This window comes from Dromaius novaehollandiae, chromosome W (genome assembly GCF_036370855.1).
Source record: "Dromaius novaehollandiae isolate bDroNov1 chromosome W, bDroNov1.hap1, whole genome shotgun sequence".
Lineage (NCBI taxonomy): Eukaryota > Metazoa > Chordata > Aves > Casuariiformes > Dromaiidae > Dromaius > Dromaius novaehollandiae.
In genome coordinates, this window is record NC_088130.1 from 11,374,543 (window position 1) to 11,396,638 (window position 22,096).

A 22,096-nucleotide genomic window follows, 5' to 3' on the forward strand; every position below is an offset into this window, starting at 1 on the left:
AGAGAGTGACCGATTAAATAAGACAGAGAGAGAGCGAGAGAACCCGACAAGAGAGAGGAGATAGGACGACAGAGAGAGAGAGAGGAGAGAGAGAGAGACCGAAGAGAGAGAGAGACCGACAGAGAGAGACCGACATGAGAGAGGAGAGACCGACAGAGAGAGAGAGAGAGACAGACAGAGAGAGAGAGACCGACAGAGAGAGAGAGAGAGAGACCGACAGAGAGAGAGAGAGAGACCGACAGAGAGAGAGAGAGACCGACAGAGAGAGAGAGAGACCGACAGAGAGAGAGAGACCGACAGAGAGAGAGAGAGACCGACAGAGAGAGAGAGAGACCGACAGAGAGAGAGAGAGACCGACAGAGAGAGAGAGAGACCGACAGAGAGAGAGAGGACCGACAGAGAGAGAGAGAGACCGACAGAGAGAGAGAGAGACCGACAGGAGAGAGAGAGAGACCGACAGAGAGAGAGAGAGACCGACAGAGAGAGAGAGAGACCAGACAGAGAGAGAGAGACCGACAGAGAGAGAGAGAGACCGACAGAGAGAGAGAGAGAGACCGACAGAGAGAGAGAGAGACCGACAGAGAGAGAGAGAGAGACCGACGAGAGAGAGAGAGAGACCGACAGAGAGAGAGAGAGAGACCGACAGAGAGAGAGAGAGACCGACAGAGAGAGAGAGAGACCGACAGAGAGAGAGAGAGACCGACAGAGAGAGAGAGAGACCGACAGAGAGAGAGAGACCGACAGAGAGAGAGAGAGAGACCGACAGAGAGAGAGAGAGACCGACAGAGAGAGAGAGAGACCGACAGAGAGAGAGAGAGACCGACAGAGAGAGAGACCGACAGAGAGAGAGAGAGAGACCGACAGAGAGAGACCGACAGAGAGAACCGACAGAGAGAGACCGACAGAGAGAGACCAGACAGAGAGAGACCGACAGAGAGAAACCGACAGAGAGAGACCGACAGAGAGAGAGAGAGACCGACAGAGAGAGACCGACAGAGAGACCGACAGAGAGAGAGAGAGACCGACAGAGAGAGAGAGAGAGACCGACAGAGAGAGAGAGAGACCGACAGAGAGAGAGAGAGAGACCGACAGAGAGAGAGAGAGACCGACAGAGGAGAGAGAGACCGACAGAGAGAGAGACCGACCGACAGAGAGAGAGGAGACCGACAGAGAGAGAGAGACCGACAGAGAGAGAGAGAGACCGACAGAGAGAGAGAGAGACCGACAGAGAGAGAGAGACCGACAGAGAGAGAGAGACCGACAGAGAGAGAGAGAGACCGACAGAGAGAGAGAGACGACAGAGAGAGAGAGAGACCGACAGAGAGAGAGAGAGAGACCGACAGAGAGAGAGAGAGACCGAGAGAGAGAGAGAGAGACACAGAGAGAGAGAGACCGACAGAGAGAGACCGACAGAGAGAGAGAGAGAGACCGACAGAGAGAGACCGACAGAGAGAGAGAGACCCCGACAGAGAGACCCCGACAGAGAGACCCCGACAGAGAGACCCCGACAGAGAGACCCCGACAGAGAGAGACCGACAGAGAGAGACCGACAGAGAGAGACCGACAGAGAGAGACCGACAGAGAGAGACCGACAGAGAGAGACCGACAGAGAGAGACCGACAGAGAGAGAGAGAGAGAGACCGACAGAGAGAGAGAGAGAGAGACCGACAGAGAGAGAGAGAGAGAGACCGACAGAGAGAGAGAGAGAGAGACCGACAGAGAGAGAGAGAGAGACACCGACAGAGAGAGAGAGAGAGACACCGACAGAGAGAGAGAGAGAGACACCGACAGAGAGAGAGAGAGACACCGACAGAGAGAGAGAGAGACACCGACAGAGAGAGAGAGAGACCCCGACAGAGAGAGAGAGAGACCCCGACAGAGAGAGAGAGAGACCCCGACAGAGAGAGAGAGAGACCCCGACAGAGAGAGAGAGAGACCCCGACAGAGAGAGAGAGAGACCGACAGAGAGAGAGAGAGACCGACAGAGAGAGAGAGACCGACAGAGAGAGAGAGAGACAGACAGAGAGAGAGAGACAGAGAGAGAGAGACCCAGACAGAGAGAGCGACAGAGAGAGAGAGAGAGACCGACAGAGAGAGAGAGAGAGACCGACAGAGAGAGAGAGAGAGACCGACAGAGAGAGAGAGAGAGACCGACAGAGAGAGAGAGAGAGACCGACAGAGAGAGACAGAGAGACCCGACAGAGAGACCCCGACAGAGAGACCCCGACAGAGAGACCCCGACAGAGAGAGAGAGAGAGAGACCGACAGAGAGAGAGAGAGAGAGACCGACAGAGAGAGAGAGAGAGAGACCGACAGAGAGAGAGAGAGACCGACAGAGAGAGAGAGAGACCCCGACAGAGAGAGGAGAGACCCCGACAGAGAGAGAGAGAGAGACCGACAGAGAGAGAGAGAGAGACCGACAGAGAGAGAGAGAGAGACCGACAGAGAGAGAGAGAGAGAGACCGACAGAGAGAGAGAGAGAGAGACCGACAGAGAGAGAGAGAGAGAGACCGACAGAGAGAGAGAGAGAGAGACCGACAGAGAGAGAGAGAGAGAGACCGACAGAGAGAGAGAGAGACCGACAGAGAGAGAGAGAGAGAGACCGACAGAGAGAGAGAGAGAGAGACCGACAGAGAGAGAGAGAGAGAGACCGACAGAGAGAGAGAGAGAGAGACCGACAGAGAGAGAGAGAGAGAGACCGACAGAGAGAGAGAGAGACCGACAGAGAGAGAGAGAGAGACCGACAGAGAGAGAGAGAGAGACCGACAGAGAGAGAGAGACCCCGACAGAGAGAGAGAGAGACCGACAGAGAGAGAGAGAGAGACCGACAGAGAGAGAGAGAGAGACCGACAGAGAGAGAGAGAGAGAGACCGACAGAGAGAGAGAGAGAGAGACCGACAGAGAGAGAGAGAGAGACCGACAGAGAGAGAGAGAGAGACCGACAGAGAGAGAGAGAGAGACCGACAGAGAGAGAGAGAGAGACCGACAGAGAGAGAGAGAGAGACCGACAGAGAGAGAGAGAGAGACCGACAGAGAGAGAGAGAGAGACCGACAGAGAGAGAGAGAGAGACCGACAGAGAGAGAGAGAGAGACCGACAGAGAGAGAGAACCCTCCAAATTTTTCAACTGCATGAGGCAGAAGGATATCAGCAGTGTTAGAATTGGATGTCCTCCTGCAAAGTATCTTTGAGATATTCAAAGTTACATAACTATTACTTTTCCCCTCTAATTAAAACTGTTCATATTTTCATGAGTCAAACTGCACTCAAACCATTGTAACTCCTTGCTTACATATAGCACCATACCACGTTGTCAGTGTTCCATGTTACTGAACAGTTTGTTACTCTTCACCAAAAAAAATAAAAATCCTAGTCTTACTGCCCCAGTGCATTAACATAGCTCAAAGTGAAATCTGTTTCCATATGCTTTTATGTATTTCAATTTGAAAGATTGAATGCAGCACTTATATTGGTCTGCAACAAACAGCACCTGCAATAAAATGCAAGTAAGACAAAAATAGCTTGTTCATGTATACAGAAATACAGCAACATATACTTTATGAACAACTTGCACCAAAAAATTACAGTTTCCACAAAATATTAGAAAAGAAATACTTTCAACTCTTTTGCAAACTCCAATAAGCAATAGTTTAATATTTTTGTCAAAACACAGACCTCAGTGTAGCCTTCTGGATTGACTGTCTTTTATCATCTAATGTACAGTTTGCTAACTTGACTGAAGCATTCATTGAACCATCCGATAACATTTTGACAGCAGCTGACATCAAAACTAATTTAAATTCTGCAAGCTTCAAAAGATCATCTCTTTGATCCATAACTGCAGCCTGTTTAAATTGAAATGAAAATATTTTTGTAGATTTGTTTATGGATAATAGGTATGACACAAAAGTGTGATCACATTCTAACTGGTAAAGTTTATAATAGCAACATATTAAACTAACCCACTGGTAATTCAAAACATGCCAGTTTTCCTAAAAATCTATAGCATATACAGAGAAAGCTCCATAAATGCAAAGCTTTACCTTTCCACCAGCTTGCTATAGGAAGCTTACACTAGTGAGAGGGAGGCAGTGTTTTTAAAAAAAGGTAGAATTGTTATATGCAATTCTAGTTTGTTTGCTGTTTTAAGTTTGAAAATATACAGTATATGTAAAAATATGAAGTGTTGTGAGAACTAAGTTGTATCTGATAACACCACATAGTGTTCAACCAACTACTGGAAAATTCTTCAAAACCTGAAATGAAGGACCACAAATTTACAGTAAAATGCCACTGAACTTTTAGTAAAAATTTTACTGAAAAGTTTTGCAAGTTTAAATCAATAAGAACAGTAAAAATGGACCAACACTAATCCATTGTAATCGTAATCCATTGTAATATGAATTTTAAATCTCCACAATTTATTTATAGACACATTTTATGTATATATGCATGTATAACTAAAAAAAACCTTGCATCCCTCTATTTTTTCAAAAACTGTATTTTATCCTAAAATAAGTCCACTATAAATTTTTAGTCAAGTCACAGAAGATGCCAGAGATTATGTGCTACCATTGCTTATGCTATTTCATCCAATTTCCTCGTGCCAGGTGATTTGATTAAAAGTAATCCTTCATCATTAATAATGTTTGTTACTACTGCTAGAAATCACTTTCTGCATTCATAAACCACGTTCTCAGAATGAAAATATTCCTGTCCAGAATTTCCAGTACTCTAAGCAACCTCAAAGCTGTTTCTTTCTCTTTGTAATCAAAATTTTATTTACCTGTTTTGAATTTGGACTATACAGTACCAAAGTCAGAGAGTCAAATCTGAAATTCAGTTTTAGCGTTGTTTTAATTTTAACAGGTGAATGCAATTCCACCACAGCTGATGTCACAACAGTCACACCTTTCAGAAATTAGAAGACATTCATATTAAAGAAAATTAGCTGACAGCAAACATGAAAAAAATATACATTCTTGCTAATGACTGTCAGGGAGATGACAGCCTCCCCTCTGTTCCACATATATATCCATCTGCATTTTAATGTTTTTGGTTTATTATGCTCCCATTAATAATTTTTGGTGAAATCACACTGCGCAATTTTGCCACCTTTAAGAAATAAATGCACACTTTGCAGTAATATTATACAGTATTGTGTATAAGAATTACAATGAATACAAGTTTACTTTTATCCTCATTTGTTTCATCTTGTCACATATTTGTTATTTTTCACTTTTAAATGTAGAGTTCAACAAAAGAGTCTTTTCTTCTTTTTAATTTTTAAGTGCACGCTGAACAGTTTTTGGGCAATGATGCCTACTCAATAGGAACAACTTTTTGTGATTCCATAATTCTGACAAGATAAACACTTCTAAAACATAGATATCAACAGAACCAGCATACACAGGAAAAAAAAATACAAAAAAATTACAGGAAATGATTTTCAAATCAAGCAAATTATTTTATAGTCTTCTCATACCCATGTACACACACTTACAGAAAGAATCCTGTGAAGATTCATAATAAAATGAACATAATTTTTCAAAGTTGAGCATTACAAAACCCAACTAGCAGACTTCTAGATGCAAATTGCATCGTTGCCAGTAGGATAAGACAGTCCTTAAAGTAAAACGCACCATGCTACAACATTTACTACCGCAGGCCAGTTACTTACAGTTCCTCCAATTCATTATCATTATTGTTGAGTATATCTCTGTTACACTGGCGCTGTTTCCTGAGGCATGCTTTTAAAAGCAACTAAAGCAGGCACCCTTTTATAAAGATAATTCCAACAGAAATAATAAATTTAAAGTAATACCTAAAAAAGTTGGACTGTGCTTGATTTTAGACAACATACCTGCAGAGTGCTGTGAAGTACTACGTGCATCACTACAATGGCTATTTGTATCTTTTGGTTCTGGTAAAGGTGGTGGTGCACCAGAGCCTCCGCCTATATTTTCATTTAGTGTCCTCAGTATTGTGGTTATGTCTTCCTGACTGAGGATCAACTTGAAGAAAACAAAACATACTATTAAACTCAGAACATCTCAGTTCATAAAACGTTTGGTGACTAAAACCCGAGGTATCCTGAATTAACAAGTTAAAAACAGCCTAAACTGTTCTGAACCAATTTTGCCAGAGAGCAAAAAGTATGTATACTTATACCTCAAAACACATATTTAACAAAACAATGAATTTATCTAATCTGAGTCTCTCCTTAGGAGACTGAAGAACCAAGTAAATTTTTTCTCATCCACGTAATTCCCTAAACCTTAACCTTCTATAAATTAGAAGTTGTTCACACATTATTTTATTTTGTATCTGCAATCTTTCAGGGCAAAGCTGCAAAGTTACGATTTAGAACTTGATTGTTAGAAAGCATACTTATTGTTTGACCTATAGCTGCTCAAAATAAGGTCATGTGGATTTTGTCACTAGGTACTTTACCTAGTGGGTTTACCAGCTCCATTTCTGAATTTTGCAAGCCACTTCTTTCATACAATTGGTATGCTTCACATTTCCCAAAGTTAAATTTAAACAAACATGCACTGACCGTTACTCAAGCTTTCCACGGATGTGAATTCAGCACATGATCAAGTCTTTAAAAAAAGAAACAAAAACAACCCAATATTTTCCAATCCATCCTTGAAAGATACTGACAGGCCAATAAAAGTTAGGCTGTAAGAGCACACTCTTTTCTAACCTGAAACAGTAACATGTAGCACAATGTCTGCCTGCAGTATCACAAATCAAATCCAGAGCTTAGATTAGAAGAAAAAGCTATTTGCTTATTTTTTCCCTGCACTACAAAACAACAAAATCCACTCAACCTGTAAGTCTTCGAGTCAAATAATAACCTAAATAACAACCTAAATAAGGAGCTTGGGCTTTCTGAGACAAAAAAATGAAGCCATCTCCCACAGCTGTTTTAAGAGCTCTCTTCAGAAATGAGTGCTTACATTCATAGGCTTGAGTCGTCCAGATATTTCAATATCGGGAACTTCACTATACCATGCAGCAGCTAAATTTCGTTCAACACTAACTTCCAGATTTAGTGGCTGCAGCAGCTGTACTTCACTTTGCAATGAACCACTCTCATAGTATGATCTGTGAACAGAAACAAAATCCTCTCAACTTGACATACTTCACTCACATTCTGGAGAGAACAAATACAAGCACATTTCTGTCTTTGCCTCACCCTTTTGAATAGTGCTGTAAAATGGTCTGCATACTTGAGTGCCCTAGTCCTACTGTCTCTAGCTGACACCTTACACCGCCAACTTGGCATGGAGAGGTATTAGGCACATCCCAGGTGGGCAACATACTAATTTCCTACAAGTTCTGAAAACCTCTGAGCTGCTATCCACTGTTTAGCAGTTCCTTCTCCCTTCTGCATCCTTCAGCTGTGTTTGAGAACCCCCACCCCCCTGACTCTTCATCCCCTGCACCAAGGCCCATTTTCAATCGCTTCTTTACAGCTGTCTGACATGACTACTTTCCTGCTATGGACACCTTGTAAAACTCATCAAAATACCCATGCATCCTGTCCCAAAGCAGTGAATGATGCACGAGTCTGTTACTTTAAATGATATTCTCTAAGCAGACATTTCCTTCAATTAACAGAGATGTATAAATGGCTATTTCTCCTAAACCATAAGCTTCAATTGCTTTTACAAAATCTTTCTCAATTTGCTGTTATATTTAAAAATAATAGTATACTTTAACGTATACCATGCAACAACCAACCATTAATTCTTTCAAAAAAAGAACTTCTCAAAACTTTCCAACTGAAGCATCCTATAAGAATTACATGAATTTAAAAAAATATCTTAAGCAGTATACTACCTGTATAACTTTAGTTCACTCAATTTCACTGTCATAGAGTCAATAACAGGCGGGAGAGTATATCGTGTTTTCGTTTTAGCAATAATGAATTGGTTCTTTACAGTGATTAGACCAAGATCAGCCACCAGGACATTTGCAGACATCGCTGACTGTGGAACTATCACAACTGGTGCTTTAATATTGATATCTAGTGACAATCGGGAACTACGCTCTGCCAGTTCTTTTACACCTGTAGCTGCTTTCTCTGCTGCTTGAACAGTTGCCTCAGTAACTGCTTCTTTGGCAGCTTGAAAGTTATTTATAAAAGCCTAGAAAAAATACAGATCTTGTTAGTTATATTAAGAATTATATTATTTCAAAACCACTATGAATCATAATAAATTTTAAATAGCAAACTATCTTAGGATAATATTATACGCTACTTCCTTTTTCTGATATGCTTTAATAGGATAATCTCCCCCCAACATGTGATAAAGTATGCCTATATAAAAATGAATTGCTATACTGAATATTTAGCAAATCAGATGCTATAACAGCAATGACCTTGTAAAATGACTTGTATGAATTATGTTTTACTTATTCAGTTGGTGAGTAAAAGACAGGTTTCCTTGGCAGAATTTATGCAAAAGGCATTGATTTTCATGGTTTAATACTTATATTCCAGTATTATAAACATGGAACTGAGTGCATGTGTAACAGTTGTCACAAATTCTTAAAACAAATAAAGAAAAAACACAATTGTATGCTTAGCCATCCATTCCACAACAACAAATATATGTAAAAGAAAGGTAATTAGCTTTTACAAGAATACATAAAAGAGTTCTTACAAATAGGCATCATCCCACACATGTTTTTTTGCCATTTCTATCTTAGGACAGCTATCTGTATTCTAAGAGACAACATGTGGAAAATTTAACTTACCAAAATAGAGGAAACAAACTTGTTGACAAAAACTACTTGAATGCACCCAACAGTTAGGTAAATATGACTGTCAACAACATCCATATTTGTATATGCAATACCATCTGTAGCATTCACATAAGATATCATCCTAAAGTTGAAGACTTCTTTTCCTGTGATGTAAAGAGCCTTAGAAAGAAAGGAGTATCTCTAATGTAAAAAGGTATGCTAAAGAGAAAGAATACCAAAACAAAATGTAGTACATAAATTGAAAGTGCCTTAAACGTTAACTGCCTTGATCTTAAAAAAGTATCTTTGGACAAGCTGAAAACATTTGGCTAGAATCCCAGCTTGAATAATGCCCATTAAAGTCAATGAAATCAGGAGCCATAATGAGCAGCCAGGCATCACAGGTGCACAAAATCAAATTTTGCCCAACAGTCATTGGTTTTCTGGGGGCAGAGGGAATATCATTCTGCCTGTAGAAAAGAATGTTCTCAGCAAACATATAAAGCAATGTAGAAATCACAGCTGAGTGATTTCACAAACTAAGTTCAATTTAGCATCTCCACACCAATGACAGGAAAATGTATAATACCTTCTTATACAATGCCATCTCATCAGAATTCACAATAATGATGTTCTTTAATTTTGCATTCACTTCTGTCGATGCTTTTTTCATGATCACCTGGCTATCCAGACCTTAAGAAAAATTACATACAAAATTCAGAAACTATTCTGGTTTTGAAGTTTTGTGTCTTTGTGATGAAAATGTTGTTCTTACCTTCAATGTGAATTTCAGATATTCTATGGTGTTTTTCTCTAATAAAGACACGTAGGCAGGATAAATCTGCACAGATATTGAGGTCAATAACATCTTCATACTTCGATTTTTTGGATGCTGTGGGAAATACGAATACTAGTATTGTCTCTTATGTACTAATGCCGAGAATAATTAATTTGAAACTACTGTTATCAGTTAAAAACTTGTAGGTATGGCTTTGAGACTTTTTAAATTATTATTATTTTACTTTAAGTAAAGAGATAGTTAAACACAAGCTATAGAAAAGGATTTGGACTAGAAAAGTATAAAAAGTGGAGTTCTCCAAGGAGGAGAAAAAGATGGTAATGTTTTAGTAACCCTACTCTCAAGCCTAGTTTGTGACAAGCCTAACGTGTTGGCATAATGTACAACATTCATACTAGCAGGTAGGACAAGAACAAATTCATTATATACACATCAAAGCCCTCATGTGCTTCACTAACTGTGGTATTATACACTAGTACTTTATTAACTGCAAGAACCACAGTTAATATGCATCTACATGGCACAATGCAAAACTAGACACAGTGTATTCAGGACTAGGCAGTTTATCTCAAATAATGGAAACATTATAGCTACATTATCAACACTCTACCTGAGCTACTGATCACCATTTGCTACAAATGGCTGTCTTAATAAAATGCAGGTAACTTTTTTTTTTTTTTTTTTTTTTTTAACCTACAAAACCTACATTTTCTAAATCCAAGTTTTAAACATGGAAAAACCATTAACAGAACTAGACATTGAAGAAAAAAAGACAGTGGACATCCTTCAAAATGTGTATGGACAACCATAAGACCTACAGAAAATACAAGCATACATCTAGTGCCTTTCCTAAGAGAACCGTCCACATCTGCACTCCATTTTCACTTGTTTCCAAAACTGAATGGGAATATAATACTGTATTTCATTGTTAACAAAAATAATCTCTGTTCATTTTCAATGGAGATGACTGACCCCCGACAAAACTAGCTGCAGTTACGATGCTAAATACAGAAGCCAACTGATAAGACATTCAATCAATAACATAATCCATTTTTTCCAGAAGTCAAACTTGAAGTAACGCTACATATTAATTCAAAAGACAAAGGGAAATAACATATCCTGTATTCAGGGACTTTTTGACTGGGTAAGTTCTTACACATAACTTACAAGCAAAGCTGAAAGTAGTTGAACTAAACATAATAAACAGTCAAAACAGTTTTTCACAGCATAGGTTTTCAGACAAGATATATCTAAATATCATGTGTGAGTAAGGCTTTCTCAGTCCTCAGAATCAAACTGTGGTTCCATAAATATATCAACTCCAGTTGCATGGGTTTTTTTGTATGTTAATAGGAGACAAACTCCCCAGCCAAGGTAAATTAGCCAATAACTATCCTCAGTCAAAGTTTGGTTTGTACAGTTATACTTGGGAGGCAGGGCAAAACATTATCTATGAAAGCATATTTTGTTGCCATTCATTACAAAGCTTTTCAGCTGCATAATGCTTATTACCTAAACTATGAATAGCATGGAAATTGTCATGTATTAATAAATAAGAAACTGATTTCATCCTTTCCCTCCAAGGACTGCATCAGCTACCAACAAACACTCCAGTGTTTGCTTACATAACAGAACAGTCCAAAGGCAGAGCGCATTCAATATTCTGTTCACAATTCAGTAAGCCACAGAACAGAATTCGTTAAGTTCACCATCCTACACATGTACCTCCCAGTACACAAATGGTATTTCAGCTGGTGTCCAAGCATGTCCCTGTACCAGTGAAATCAAACCACCACCACGAGTTGGAACAATCTTGCATAGAAAAAGTTAATATACTTAAAAATTAATACACTTAATCACACATGAGTGGAAGAGTATTTTTTTCACAAAACAGTTATTTCATCTCTTATCTCTTAGGCCTATTATTCAATGGAAACCTACAAAACACCTTCAAAGGACGAACCGAGGAATTAAACTTCTTAATTCCATGGAACAATAAAAACGGTCAGCAGAAAGACAGGGGCTAAGTGTCACGTTATCATTTTTCCCGCGTCCCACCCCAACTGAACTCTCAGCGTTCCTAAGGCCTGTTGGGGAGGCCTGTCCTCTCCAAAAATAAAGGTTGCAAACCTTATTTTCTCTCCTTTAGCTAATAACCTAATTCGCTCCAAAGATAACAACTACCTTTTCTTTCACAAGGGTTAAACAGTTAACATAACTCATTTAAATTCAAGTACATATGGGAAACAATTTGTCTCAGTGTCCAAGAAGAGCTGCGCACCTAAAAACTTGTCTATCTTTTTTTCCAATGCAAGTACTACCTATGCCTCAAACTTTTCTTCAAAAAAGCTAACATAATTAGATTACTAACCCACCAGGCTCCCATAACAAAAACATCCACCCCCAGTGACACAAAATTAATCACTGTATATAAGTATGCACTAGAGTTACAAACACAGTTGTGTTTTACCAAACATTTCTTTGTGGAGGCTGCACAAAATCACATTCTCGAAAATCTCACCATTGCGAATGTGATACCTGAGGTTTAAAGATAACAAACGAGTACTGAAGCTTAACTCAAAATGCTTGGTAAGAACTAAAGTCAATGAATGCAGACAGCCTCAGAAAGATCTCACCAGTGTACCAGCAGGTCAGTTAGGTCAGGCAGATGATGGGACTACTGAAATCACTAACACGGAGCAAGTGTAAAAACTAGAATCATCTTGAGAATGATCTTCTGCCATATTTATTTTTTAATGACTAGCAGAAATGTAAGTGTTTTCAGATTAACAGACAGGAACAATTGTAACAATCTCAGAGAAGTCCTACCCACAGCAGAAAGGAACGTCATTGACATACTGTTGAGGATTTAATGTGAGCATTCATTTGAACAAGTTAGTTCCCAGGCACAAGCTCAAACAACGGAGGTGTTGTTTGTTTTTACATAGCATTATCAACAAATCGGACCTCACTAAATTCTTGGTCAGAGAAGGATAAAGCTGCACAACAAGAACGTTGCTCACAAGAGATGGATGTTCCTTGGATGCAAGGTAACAAAACTGTTGGCAATCAAATGTCTCAGTTCATCTCAAAAAACAAACAGGCAATGTTTTACATATGCTCAGTGCCTCAAATAGTGAGGAAAAAAAAATAAGTCACAATTATTGCTGAAGAGACAGATAATCTATCTTTTGCTTTAGGCTTGGCAAAGGTATGCCTTGACCAATGTATCAGCAAACTGGAACACAGAAAGAGATGAGATTCACTGACCTTATTATGGTAACATAAGTCCTTGAGACTGATGTTACCAGATAACTGACTGGCCTGCATACCTTTTCAGGATGCAACAGTGCTAACACTTTTGCAGGCCAAAGAAAGCTGGGAGCCCTAAAATTTATACATAGAAGAGAGTTATCTACAGAGCTCTTCTGAGCTGACAAACATGTGGAGGCTCAGCAGCTCTCTCAAATTGCAGGAAGTCACATGCTACCTATTTGCCCCTAAGACCACAGTAATTGATATTAATGAATGCTATTATCAGCATCTTATGACAAAAGACTGAAAATGCTCAAACCAACTTCCACCATTCAAAGACTGCCTATTACACTACAAGCTAAATGTAAACTCTCATACACCAATCTGAAAACCCAAAGTGGCAGCTACAACAAATTATGCCTATAAAAACTGGCACCAATCAGAATTTGTCCATTCAGCAAATGAGTAGAAAACTGTCCTGGAGCCTATGAAATGCAGTAGGGCCTATTTCACACGAATGTCTACAGCTAATGTATACACATTAATAAATTGCTAAAGATACACATATGCAGGCTGCAAACCTAAGCCAACACAAATATTTTGATGAAGAGAAGGAAAACTGTGTACAAGATCATTCCACTGAAGATTTGGAGAAAAACAGTAATTATGCTATTATTTGAAAAGACATAACTGCCATATATTCAATAGACTTTTATCACAGAAAGTTTTTTTTTTTTTTAATTTCCTTACTTATAATAAGAATCTTTTTTTCATAAATACAGTAATGCAAAAACATTGTTATATGGGAGAACAATATAATGTACCATTCAAGAAAGATTATCATAACTAAGGGAATTTGAAAAAGTCTTTGAAAAACATGCTTAGAATTTCTACCTCAGAAACTGTCAACAGCTGCAACATCTACCCTTGGCTCATTGACTCTATGGTTATTCTTTCCCTACACACCTCCAGCCAGGGAATAACAGTATACTCTGCTACTCCATAAAACTCTGATAGCTAATATTATCACATGCTTAGCACCACTGAAATTACAAAAGGCTGTAAAGTGCTTAAGTAATTGTACCTTAAACAAAATTTCTCATTTCAAAACTCACTGACAGGCTTTTGAAAATAGAAAATAACGTCTGTTCTCTTCCTTGCGTAAATGAAGAGAGGATCAAATAAAATAAAATAAAATAAAATAAAATAAAATAAAATAAAATAAAATAAAATAAAATAAAATAAAATAAAATAAAATAAAATAAAATAAAATAAAATAAAATAAAATAAAATAAAATAAAATAAAATAAAATAAAATAAAATAAAATAAAATAAAATAAAAAAATAAAGAACAACACCCACCCACAGAGAGTGGAAAAAAAAGTAAATAAACTTACTTAATTTCTTAAGAACATCCTTCTCCTCTACTTTTTCCTGGACTGGTTCTTCTGCAACTTTAGTTTCTTGTTTCGGTAGGAGACTGTTCAGATAAGTCATGGCATTTAGGAGAGTTTCAGTATGCAAATGAACATCAAGAGAAGAAAAATTCACCTGAAAGAACAAATTAGTTTTATACAACATATTTCTGTCCCCCCTAAAAGAGAAAAATATGTTTAAAAATATGTCATACCTTTATTTTCTGTAGAACATTCTGATAGGCAGTTTTCAGCTCTGGTCCATTAACATCAGCCTATTCCACCAAACATACATACAAACAAGAAAAACAGGAGAGGTTTGAAAATTTCACAGAGAAAACTTACTTCAAAACTGCTACAACTTATGATATAAAAGTTAGTCTATTTACGAATCAGACACATATCTAAACAAGGTGGTTTACTACTGGCTTACAATTCAAAAGGAAAGTTTGCTGTTTCCTTACCTTTATGTATTCCAGAGTGAGAAGATCATCCTCTACATTATCCAAAGTAGTAACAATATAAACTGGTTTGTCATTATCATCTAAATTAAAAAAAACATACATATATATACATATATATACATAAACAAACTTTTTAAATAATTTTTTTTTGAAAGATAGACTATGAACCAGAATACTAGCTATTTAAAAACAAAAACAACCCTCTTATGTAGACCTAAAATGGTTAGATGTCTCTACTATCATCATCAGCACTGGAACAAAGTTATTAAAGCACTAGTAAGAGAAGGAGCTCCAAAATTACTTTTCTGTTTCCCCTCTCATTTAATTTAGGAAGGGAGTCTTCCTCAGTCAACAAAAGAAAGCCCAACAGGCTTTCTGAAGACAAAGTCACAGTGCTAATTTTTTGTGAATCACTTTTTGATCAAGATATAAATGCTTACCCATATATTCTGGGCACAGTAGGCAAACTTCACGAAGGAAAGCATTTGCAGTCATGTCAAACGTTCTTAATTTGAGTTCAGTGCCTAACCCTACAACTTCAAGCTGCAGCACGGGTGTCTCAATATTATCAGTAAGACGACACAATTTAATTAAGACCTAAAAAAAACGAAAAACGAAAATATATAAGGCATAGGATTACCCTATTAGCTTTTATAAAGACAGATATTTACACGCATTTTACCAGTTAATGTTAATATTGATCATGAAACATTATACAGCAAATGCCCTGAAAAAAAATTCAGCTCAAGAAACAAAATCGAAAGCATACTTTACTATTTTTACTGGAATTTCTTCAGACTGCCAATAACTGATTTCTAAGTTGAACATCAATAGACAAGAGTTCCTGAATTTTCATTTATACATGACAAAGATGTTCAATAAATACCTGGCTGAGCTGTCCTAGGTTCCACTGTTATCATCTGTCTTTCATAACCAAAGGAAAACAAAGATATGTAATCTACTTTTCCATATAGTGCACTACTACTCTACAAATAGGGAAAACAAAAACCACACCCCCCAAGTCATTTTAAACTATGAAGCCAACAAATGGAAAGGTATGTGATTCTTACTAAAATCTTTTTTCTTATAGATTTTAAAATGACATTCTTCTCTACTGGAAGCTTGTACAAACATAGCACCTATTCTTCAACTAGCAGCTCTTAAAAAAAGGAATTGTATGTTTTAAAGAACGCCAAAAGGACCTCATCAGGCCACAAAAAATAATAAGTTTTCAGATTTATATACCAGTGTAGTGTATAGTAAGATATGCTGTAAGCTAGTTATGATGTTTTGAATCCTTTCCATAAGTCGCTACCCTAAAACAGAATTTGTAAAAGGTTAACTCATTACTTATAGTGAATAGCAGCAATAACTTTGTCGTAGCCATGAACGTCTAGTGACAGAATGAAGCAGACCAACTGATACAGCTGGAAACAGTTATTGGCCTTTGGGCAAAATACTCTTTTTTTCAAGTCTGAAACATAAAACAATTTATGGTGAACATGCCACAGAGGCTGAGAAAAACTGAGGGGGGAGAAGTGCTTGTATGAGATGAAGCATTAACGAAGCTGTCCTACTGACCACAGCAATATCTTGAAAAAAAGATGCCAAAAGCTACATCTTAAACGAAAATGAATACGTAGAGAATAACAGAACGAATGAATGAACACAAGGTAAAGGCAATTCAATGATAAATTGAGTAGGGAATAAAGCAGATAAGGAAAGGCATTTCAGTGCTGACAGGCATGCAGAAGCACAATCCTGGCTTAAACCAAACACAAAACCAAACACAAAACCAAACACACCAAAAAAAAACCCCCCAAAACCCCCCCCAAAAAACACCCCCCCAAAAAACACCCCCCCAAAAAACACCCCCCCAAAAAAACAAAAAAAAACCCCTCTGAACGCTACAGAAGAATATCAGCAAGAAACAGGGATGCATGGATGGATTCAAGAATACAACAAACAGGAAAGAATTACAATTAAGATGCACCTTGGAGGAGGGGGAAAAAAAAAAAAAAAAAAAACACACACCACTGTAAATTTACCTCAGCTACTTCAAATCTTAGCTGGAAATCTGTCATATTCTTCATAGATTCTTGTTTACGTAATTTTTGTCGTCTTGTACTGTTAGCTCGCTTGAGGGAACCACATGAGGCTTCAAAAAATGGCATATCTTCCACAGGGCTGCTTAGAGCATCATAAAATTCTTCTTCTGATTCTAAATATTAATTCATAACAACATCACATATGCATTTTAGACAACCAATTTTGCAGTAACATGGCCTAGAATTTTTATGTCTCCATCTATAAACATTTAAAAGTGCAGGTACCTAGCTTATAATTAGCAACCAATAAAGTCTATTTCCACAGTTATCTCGGTTCCTGCCTCCACAACTTTTCACATCTACAGCTCCCTTATCACATCATCACAAATCAGTCCTCATCAGGTAACTCCTCCGCCAGCATTCCCTGATTACTGGCTATGCAGAAGACAGCACAAACTGGGGCTCATCTTGCTTAATATCTGTTTTGCCAGACTGATTGCTACTGACTTCATACTGAAGCCTCTGTCTCAGTTTCTTCAGCTCATTTTCTTCACTTAAAAAAAAAAAAAAAAAAAAAAAAAAAAAAAAAAAAAAAGCGCTATGAACAGTGAAGTTAAAGGAATCTGTGGAACAGGTATCATTCTTCTGACAAAAGTGAGTGGATCACACTAGGAAGTATATTCTAAGACTTAAAAACATGTTTTAGATTGGGAGTAGGTATAAAAATAATGAGTCATTTAAAGTGATCACACAGCTGCATGTACACTGGAATTTTAAAAATACATCTGTTTCAGTCAAAGTCTAGTTATTACTTTCTCAAATTAAATAGAACATTAGAGCAAATAGTCACTCTCATCTCATCCTGATTTTTAAGAAATGAAAGATGCTTTACCTCTACCTTTGCACACTAAAAGGAACTCATACACAAAATAGGTGAAGATGCACAGATACATATTTGTATACATACTGAATGTGCATTGAATTTAAAGTGATAGCATCAAAGCAAAAATGATTAGCTTTGCTGATAATTTTGCTAGTGTTTGCAAACCACATCTATAACAAGGTAGTAGAAAAAGTATTCTCCATTTTTCAGTTGATTTTGTGCTTCGGCAAGACAAAGGTTTTTGATACTGAAATAACACTAATATATTTGATAATTTTTCAAGTGTTACTACTAAATGGAATCTAAGAGTCCAGCTAAATTGTTTGAACAGGGAGACAGAATTAAAAATGACTAATTCCCCCATAGCTAATCTTCTGTTTGATTCTGTGGAAGTCAAAATGTTGTTTGTTTAGAATAACACAGCTATTTCTATAGCATATTCATCATTTCAATATATTGTAATTCAAATAAATCCACTTAAGTAGGAGGGAGAATCCTTAACCACAAGAAAATAACTGGGGAAAACAAACTCCACAAAACACTAGAGGTTCAAATATATATTCAGGCAAAAAATGACACATATAGTACTTTGGATGTTCTGAATCAACACACTGAATATCCCACCTCTTTTCATTGACTATACCTTGAACTTAAGACTTAACTTTCCATTTAACTAATTCATGGATGTTTGTCAATACGCACAAGGAATGCTCACAGGAACTTTCAAAGCATGGTTCAGAAAACTTCAGCGAGTTCAGAGCAGTGTTGTATATCAGCAAAACAGGCTATTAAAAATATACTTTTCTATACCCTGTATTAGTTCTTCATACAATTCATTATTTCATAAGGAGCTACACAGCATAGATCCAGAATTCTTAAAGGATAGTAAAGAATATGATCTATTAAAATCTAAAGTCTTTTGACACACAAAGAACTTGAAAACCTCATAAAGCTTTTCTACGTAGGGAATGGTTGCAGACTAAAGACCCATATAAAATGGGAGCCATCACAAATCTCACCATTTTCCATATCAACACAAACTATAAGGCTGTTTGACCTTCTTTTTTCTAATATAGATGCATAGTAACGTACACACAATCAAATAAAAATAAAACATTTGTGTGGTAAGATGGTTTTGTTTATTACTTTGCCTTCAGGAAGAGAAAGAACAAGCATATAAAATTTTGCTGCACTGAGAAAATACACAAGTATTTCGTAAAGAGCAAATCTTAAGAAGATATATAGAATATAGAGTTATTCAACCTGAAGAATTTGAGACGTAGCCTAAAAATGGTCACTTACTTCAGGAAAATCAAATGAATACAGTGAACTTAGTATCTTAACCCATTTATTAAATCAGACTTTAAAATGAATTGCTTTACCTGACTCAGCAAATGAATGAAAATCCAAAACAGGAAGCGCACTTTGTGATAAATATGGTGCTGACAGCACAGGGGATATTGCAGCCTGAAACAGGAGATACCATAAACAGTTTTGTTAAATCCACTGGTCACAACTATTGCCTTCACATTTGGTACTGCTTAGAAATTTTATAGCTCAAAGAAATTAGACCTGTTTTAAGTGCAAATTATCACATTTAAACATTTATGATTTTTAAAATTAAAAGAATGAGCAGAAACAGGGTCTCAAATCTGGCAGAAGCATCAGGTATTACACATTCATCCAGGACTAGAGAGAATACATCAGGAAGCATGGAGTAAAGATTCAGACACCAAACTCCAGAGATTAAAAGACAGTGACAGAAACAGCACATCACATGAAAATACAGGAAGGACAAAACCTAGACAGAGTCCTTTATGGGACTAGCAAGGGGCAACTTCAGAGAACAGTAATTCCTGTAAAAGTCAGATGACACTAGTGGCCTGGTGGGAAGTAAGGGAAAATTGGTGCAGAAAACATTGCAGCAGACAGACTCGTCTCCAAACTTCTCCATGTATCTGGAGAAACAGATTCTAGCAGAATCTTTGATGGCAAATGATGCCTTTGTCTACAGCCCAGAGATGCAACTGAAAATGTATGAAATTTCACTCTTGCCACTAAGTGGACAAAGGGAAACAAGAATCTTCACTCCATGTTATATCTGACAGAATGAAATTGTTCTAGTGCAGGCAACTAAAAAGTTCATTCACCAAAGCCAGATTTCACATCAAGCCTCAGAGAGCTGACTCAGTGGTTTTAGTTTGTAAAAGTGTCCTCTGCATGCTCTGTATGCATATTTAGCATAAGTGTACCTTGCACTGAACACTAAAGCAAGGAAGAGGTGTGCATCATCTGCATGCTTGTTCTTTTTGAATGCCTTTGCACAAATGATAGTAGTTGTGGGTTTTTTCCAGTTCCTGCTATTTTCAAAGCCCAGTTTTAGTTGATGATTAATAACTATCAATATCCTATAGAAATCTAAAAATTGTGGTAACAGAGTAACATTCATCTTTGAACCTGACTTCCGATAGGCTAAGGCTCCATTTTTCATCTTGCTTTTCATATTTCAACAGTCTCTCTTCCCAGTCTCCAGCCTACATAGTTTGACCCTAATTTATATACTCATATTCATATCTATGAATGATAGATACCCTAAGTCTTGATGAGTCTTGAATCTGTGGAAGCACCTTATCTATAAGACTTTTACATCATAATAAGTTAAGGGGGAAGAACTAAAAGGCTTGACCTCACAGTACCAGATTAGTAAAAATATCAGATGAGCCTTGCACAGTAAAGCAGATTGTCCTCTTGCACTAAAGTATAAAAAACTGCAGGATGCAAAAAATCTAGAAGGATCTATTCTGAAGAGCGTTTTGTTTTCAGAGCCCAAGAACAATTCCTCCGCTTATTCCAATTGCAGAGGAACCACCAGGACAAAATTTATATGCCGAGCTCTCTGGAAAAGATTTCTCATCCTTTTTGGTTCAGAAGTGATGCGATGGCAACAAAGCTCAGAAGAATTTTAGCTACAAGGATTAAGTCACAGGCATATATCCCCCAGCACCAAAGCGAAACAAACAAAACATCTACAGCTTTAGAGAATTGGCTAGAATTTTCAAAAAAAATGCTAATTTTTAAGATGGCTAAATACTAAGATGGCTTGCTCTCCATTTTCTTCTGCTCCTTTGAAAACTGCAGTGCTCGTCGTGAAAGTATTCTTCTGATAGTTATTACTGAAATAATTAAAAAAAAATAGAAAGGACCTTACCTCAGATATTTTGGGGGGAGAACCTGTAGCAGGAGTACTTTCTGGTTTCGGAATGCTGTCAATTAGTTCCAAGATGCTTGTCAACTTTTGGTCTGATATTTGGATAGAAAGTAAAGGCAGCTGTCCAGACATTTTGAACCTGTTAAGTAAATAATCAATGTTATTTCAGAACAATTTCATTCAAACTTCACATTCATTTTCCTCTGAAAAGCATATTACTCTTGTTAGTTAGAAAATTACAAATCAAAACTGTTACATGTAATATACATACATAACTTCTGTTGCCCACAAAACAATTGCTTAACTATTAAACTTGCAGATAGTAATTATCACTTTGTAGACAGAGACTGAGACATAGAGGAGCTATGTACTTCAATCAAGCAAGAAATTTGCGCAAAAACTTCTTGCCAAGTTTAGATCAGCATTCCTTACGTTTGTTTCTCTGTAAATATCACCATTCTCAAAGCTACAAATAAGAAGGATATAGGAGCCTTCAAATCAGAAGTTTTTAATGAAGCTATAACATGTAATATGCAGAAGGATGCCCTTAATTTTGGGTATCCTGATACCCAGTGCATTCATACACCTTCAAAAAACAGTCAGTAGATGACAGACTCCCAGAGACCTCCTTCAGAAAATGGGATAAACCAAATAGACACAATTAGGAAATAAAACAAAAGAAAACCCACACCCTTGTACAGGCCATAAAAATCATACTACCACTCTTGTATGTGAAATGACAGAAACAATAAGGAGCAACTCCAGCATGTTCTCAGAAATGAAAGACAGATATTCAGATGCAAACCACACGGTGAAGAGAAAGAAAACACGAAAAGATGACTTGATATTTTGAAAGTTCAGGTTAAAAGCCCTTGCATACTGGTCTTTCATAAATGAAAGTTACTTAAATTACTATTCTCTCTAAGGTGACAATATAGAGAAGTCCCCTTCTAAACAAAGTCAGCATTAAGTACTGGTAAATTCAGTATTGCTTTTGAACAAACATCACATGGAATTCAACTGGCAGACAACATTAATGAATGAAGAAAATAAAAACATTCAATTACCTGCTTTTTAGATGCCTTAAAGTAAAATAATTACCCTCCAAACTACTCATTCATTTAATTTCTACAAGAGTTAACAAAGCAAGTACTGATAGTGGACTTCACTGTAGAACAAATATTTTTCCACTCGCCCTTCTTAACAGAACTATGCTGTTTTGAATTCTTCAGTACAGTCCCAAACCTTAATGAGAAAAAGTTCAG

The 22,096-nt window shown here is 37.5% G+C and overlaps 1 protein-coding gene across 2 annotated transcripts in view; it reads right to left on the reverse strand.

Annotated features, from left to right (window-relative positions):
• The window catches only part of LOC112983242 (intermembrane lipid transfer protein VPS13A), a 157,469-nt gene that overhangs the window by 91,332 nt on the left and 44,041 nt on the right, over nt 1-22,096 (reverse strand). For both annotated transcript variants that reach the window (XM_064500301.1, XM_064500302.1), the window contains exons 23-37: nt 20,832-20,970; nt 19,006-19,090; nt 16,741-16,913; nt 15,133-15,289; nt 14,693-14,772; nt 14,444-14,503; nt 14,211-14,364; nt 9,535-9,651; nt 9,349-9,452; nt 8,772-8,939; nt 7,851-8,158; nt 6,965-7,112; nt 5,863-6,013; nt 4,786-4,910; nt 3,675-3,844 (exon numbers count right to left, since the gene is read on the reverse strand). In XM_064500301.1, the coding sequence (XP_064356371.1) occupies nt 3,675-3,844; nt 4,786-4,910; nt 5,863-6,013; nt 6,965-7,112; nt 7,851-8,158; nt 8,772-8,939; nt 9,349-9,452; nt 9,535-9,651; nt 14,211-14,364; nt 14,444-14,503; nt 14,693-14,772; nt 15,133-15,289; nt 16,741-16,913; nt 19,006-19,090; nt 20,832-20,970 (2,139 nt within the window). The remainder of the gene's footprint in view (nt 1-3,674; nt 3,845-4,785; nt 4,911-5,862; nt 6,014-6,964; nt 7,113-7,850; nt 8,159-8,771; nt 8,940-9,348; nt 9,453-9,534; nt 9,652-14,210; nt 14,365-14,443; nt 14,504-14,692; nt 14,773-15,132; nt 15,290-16,740; nt 16,914-19,005; nt 19,091-20,831; nt 20,971-22,096) is intronic.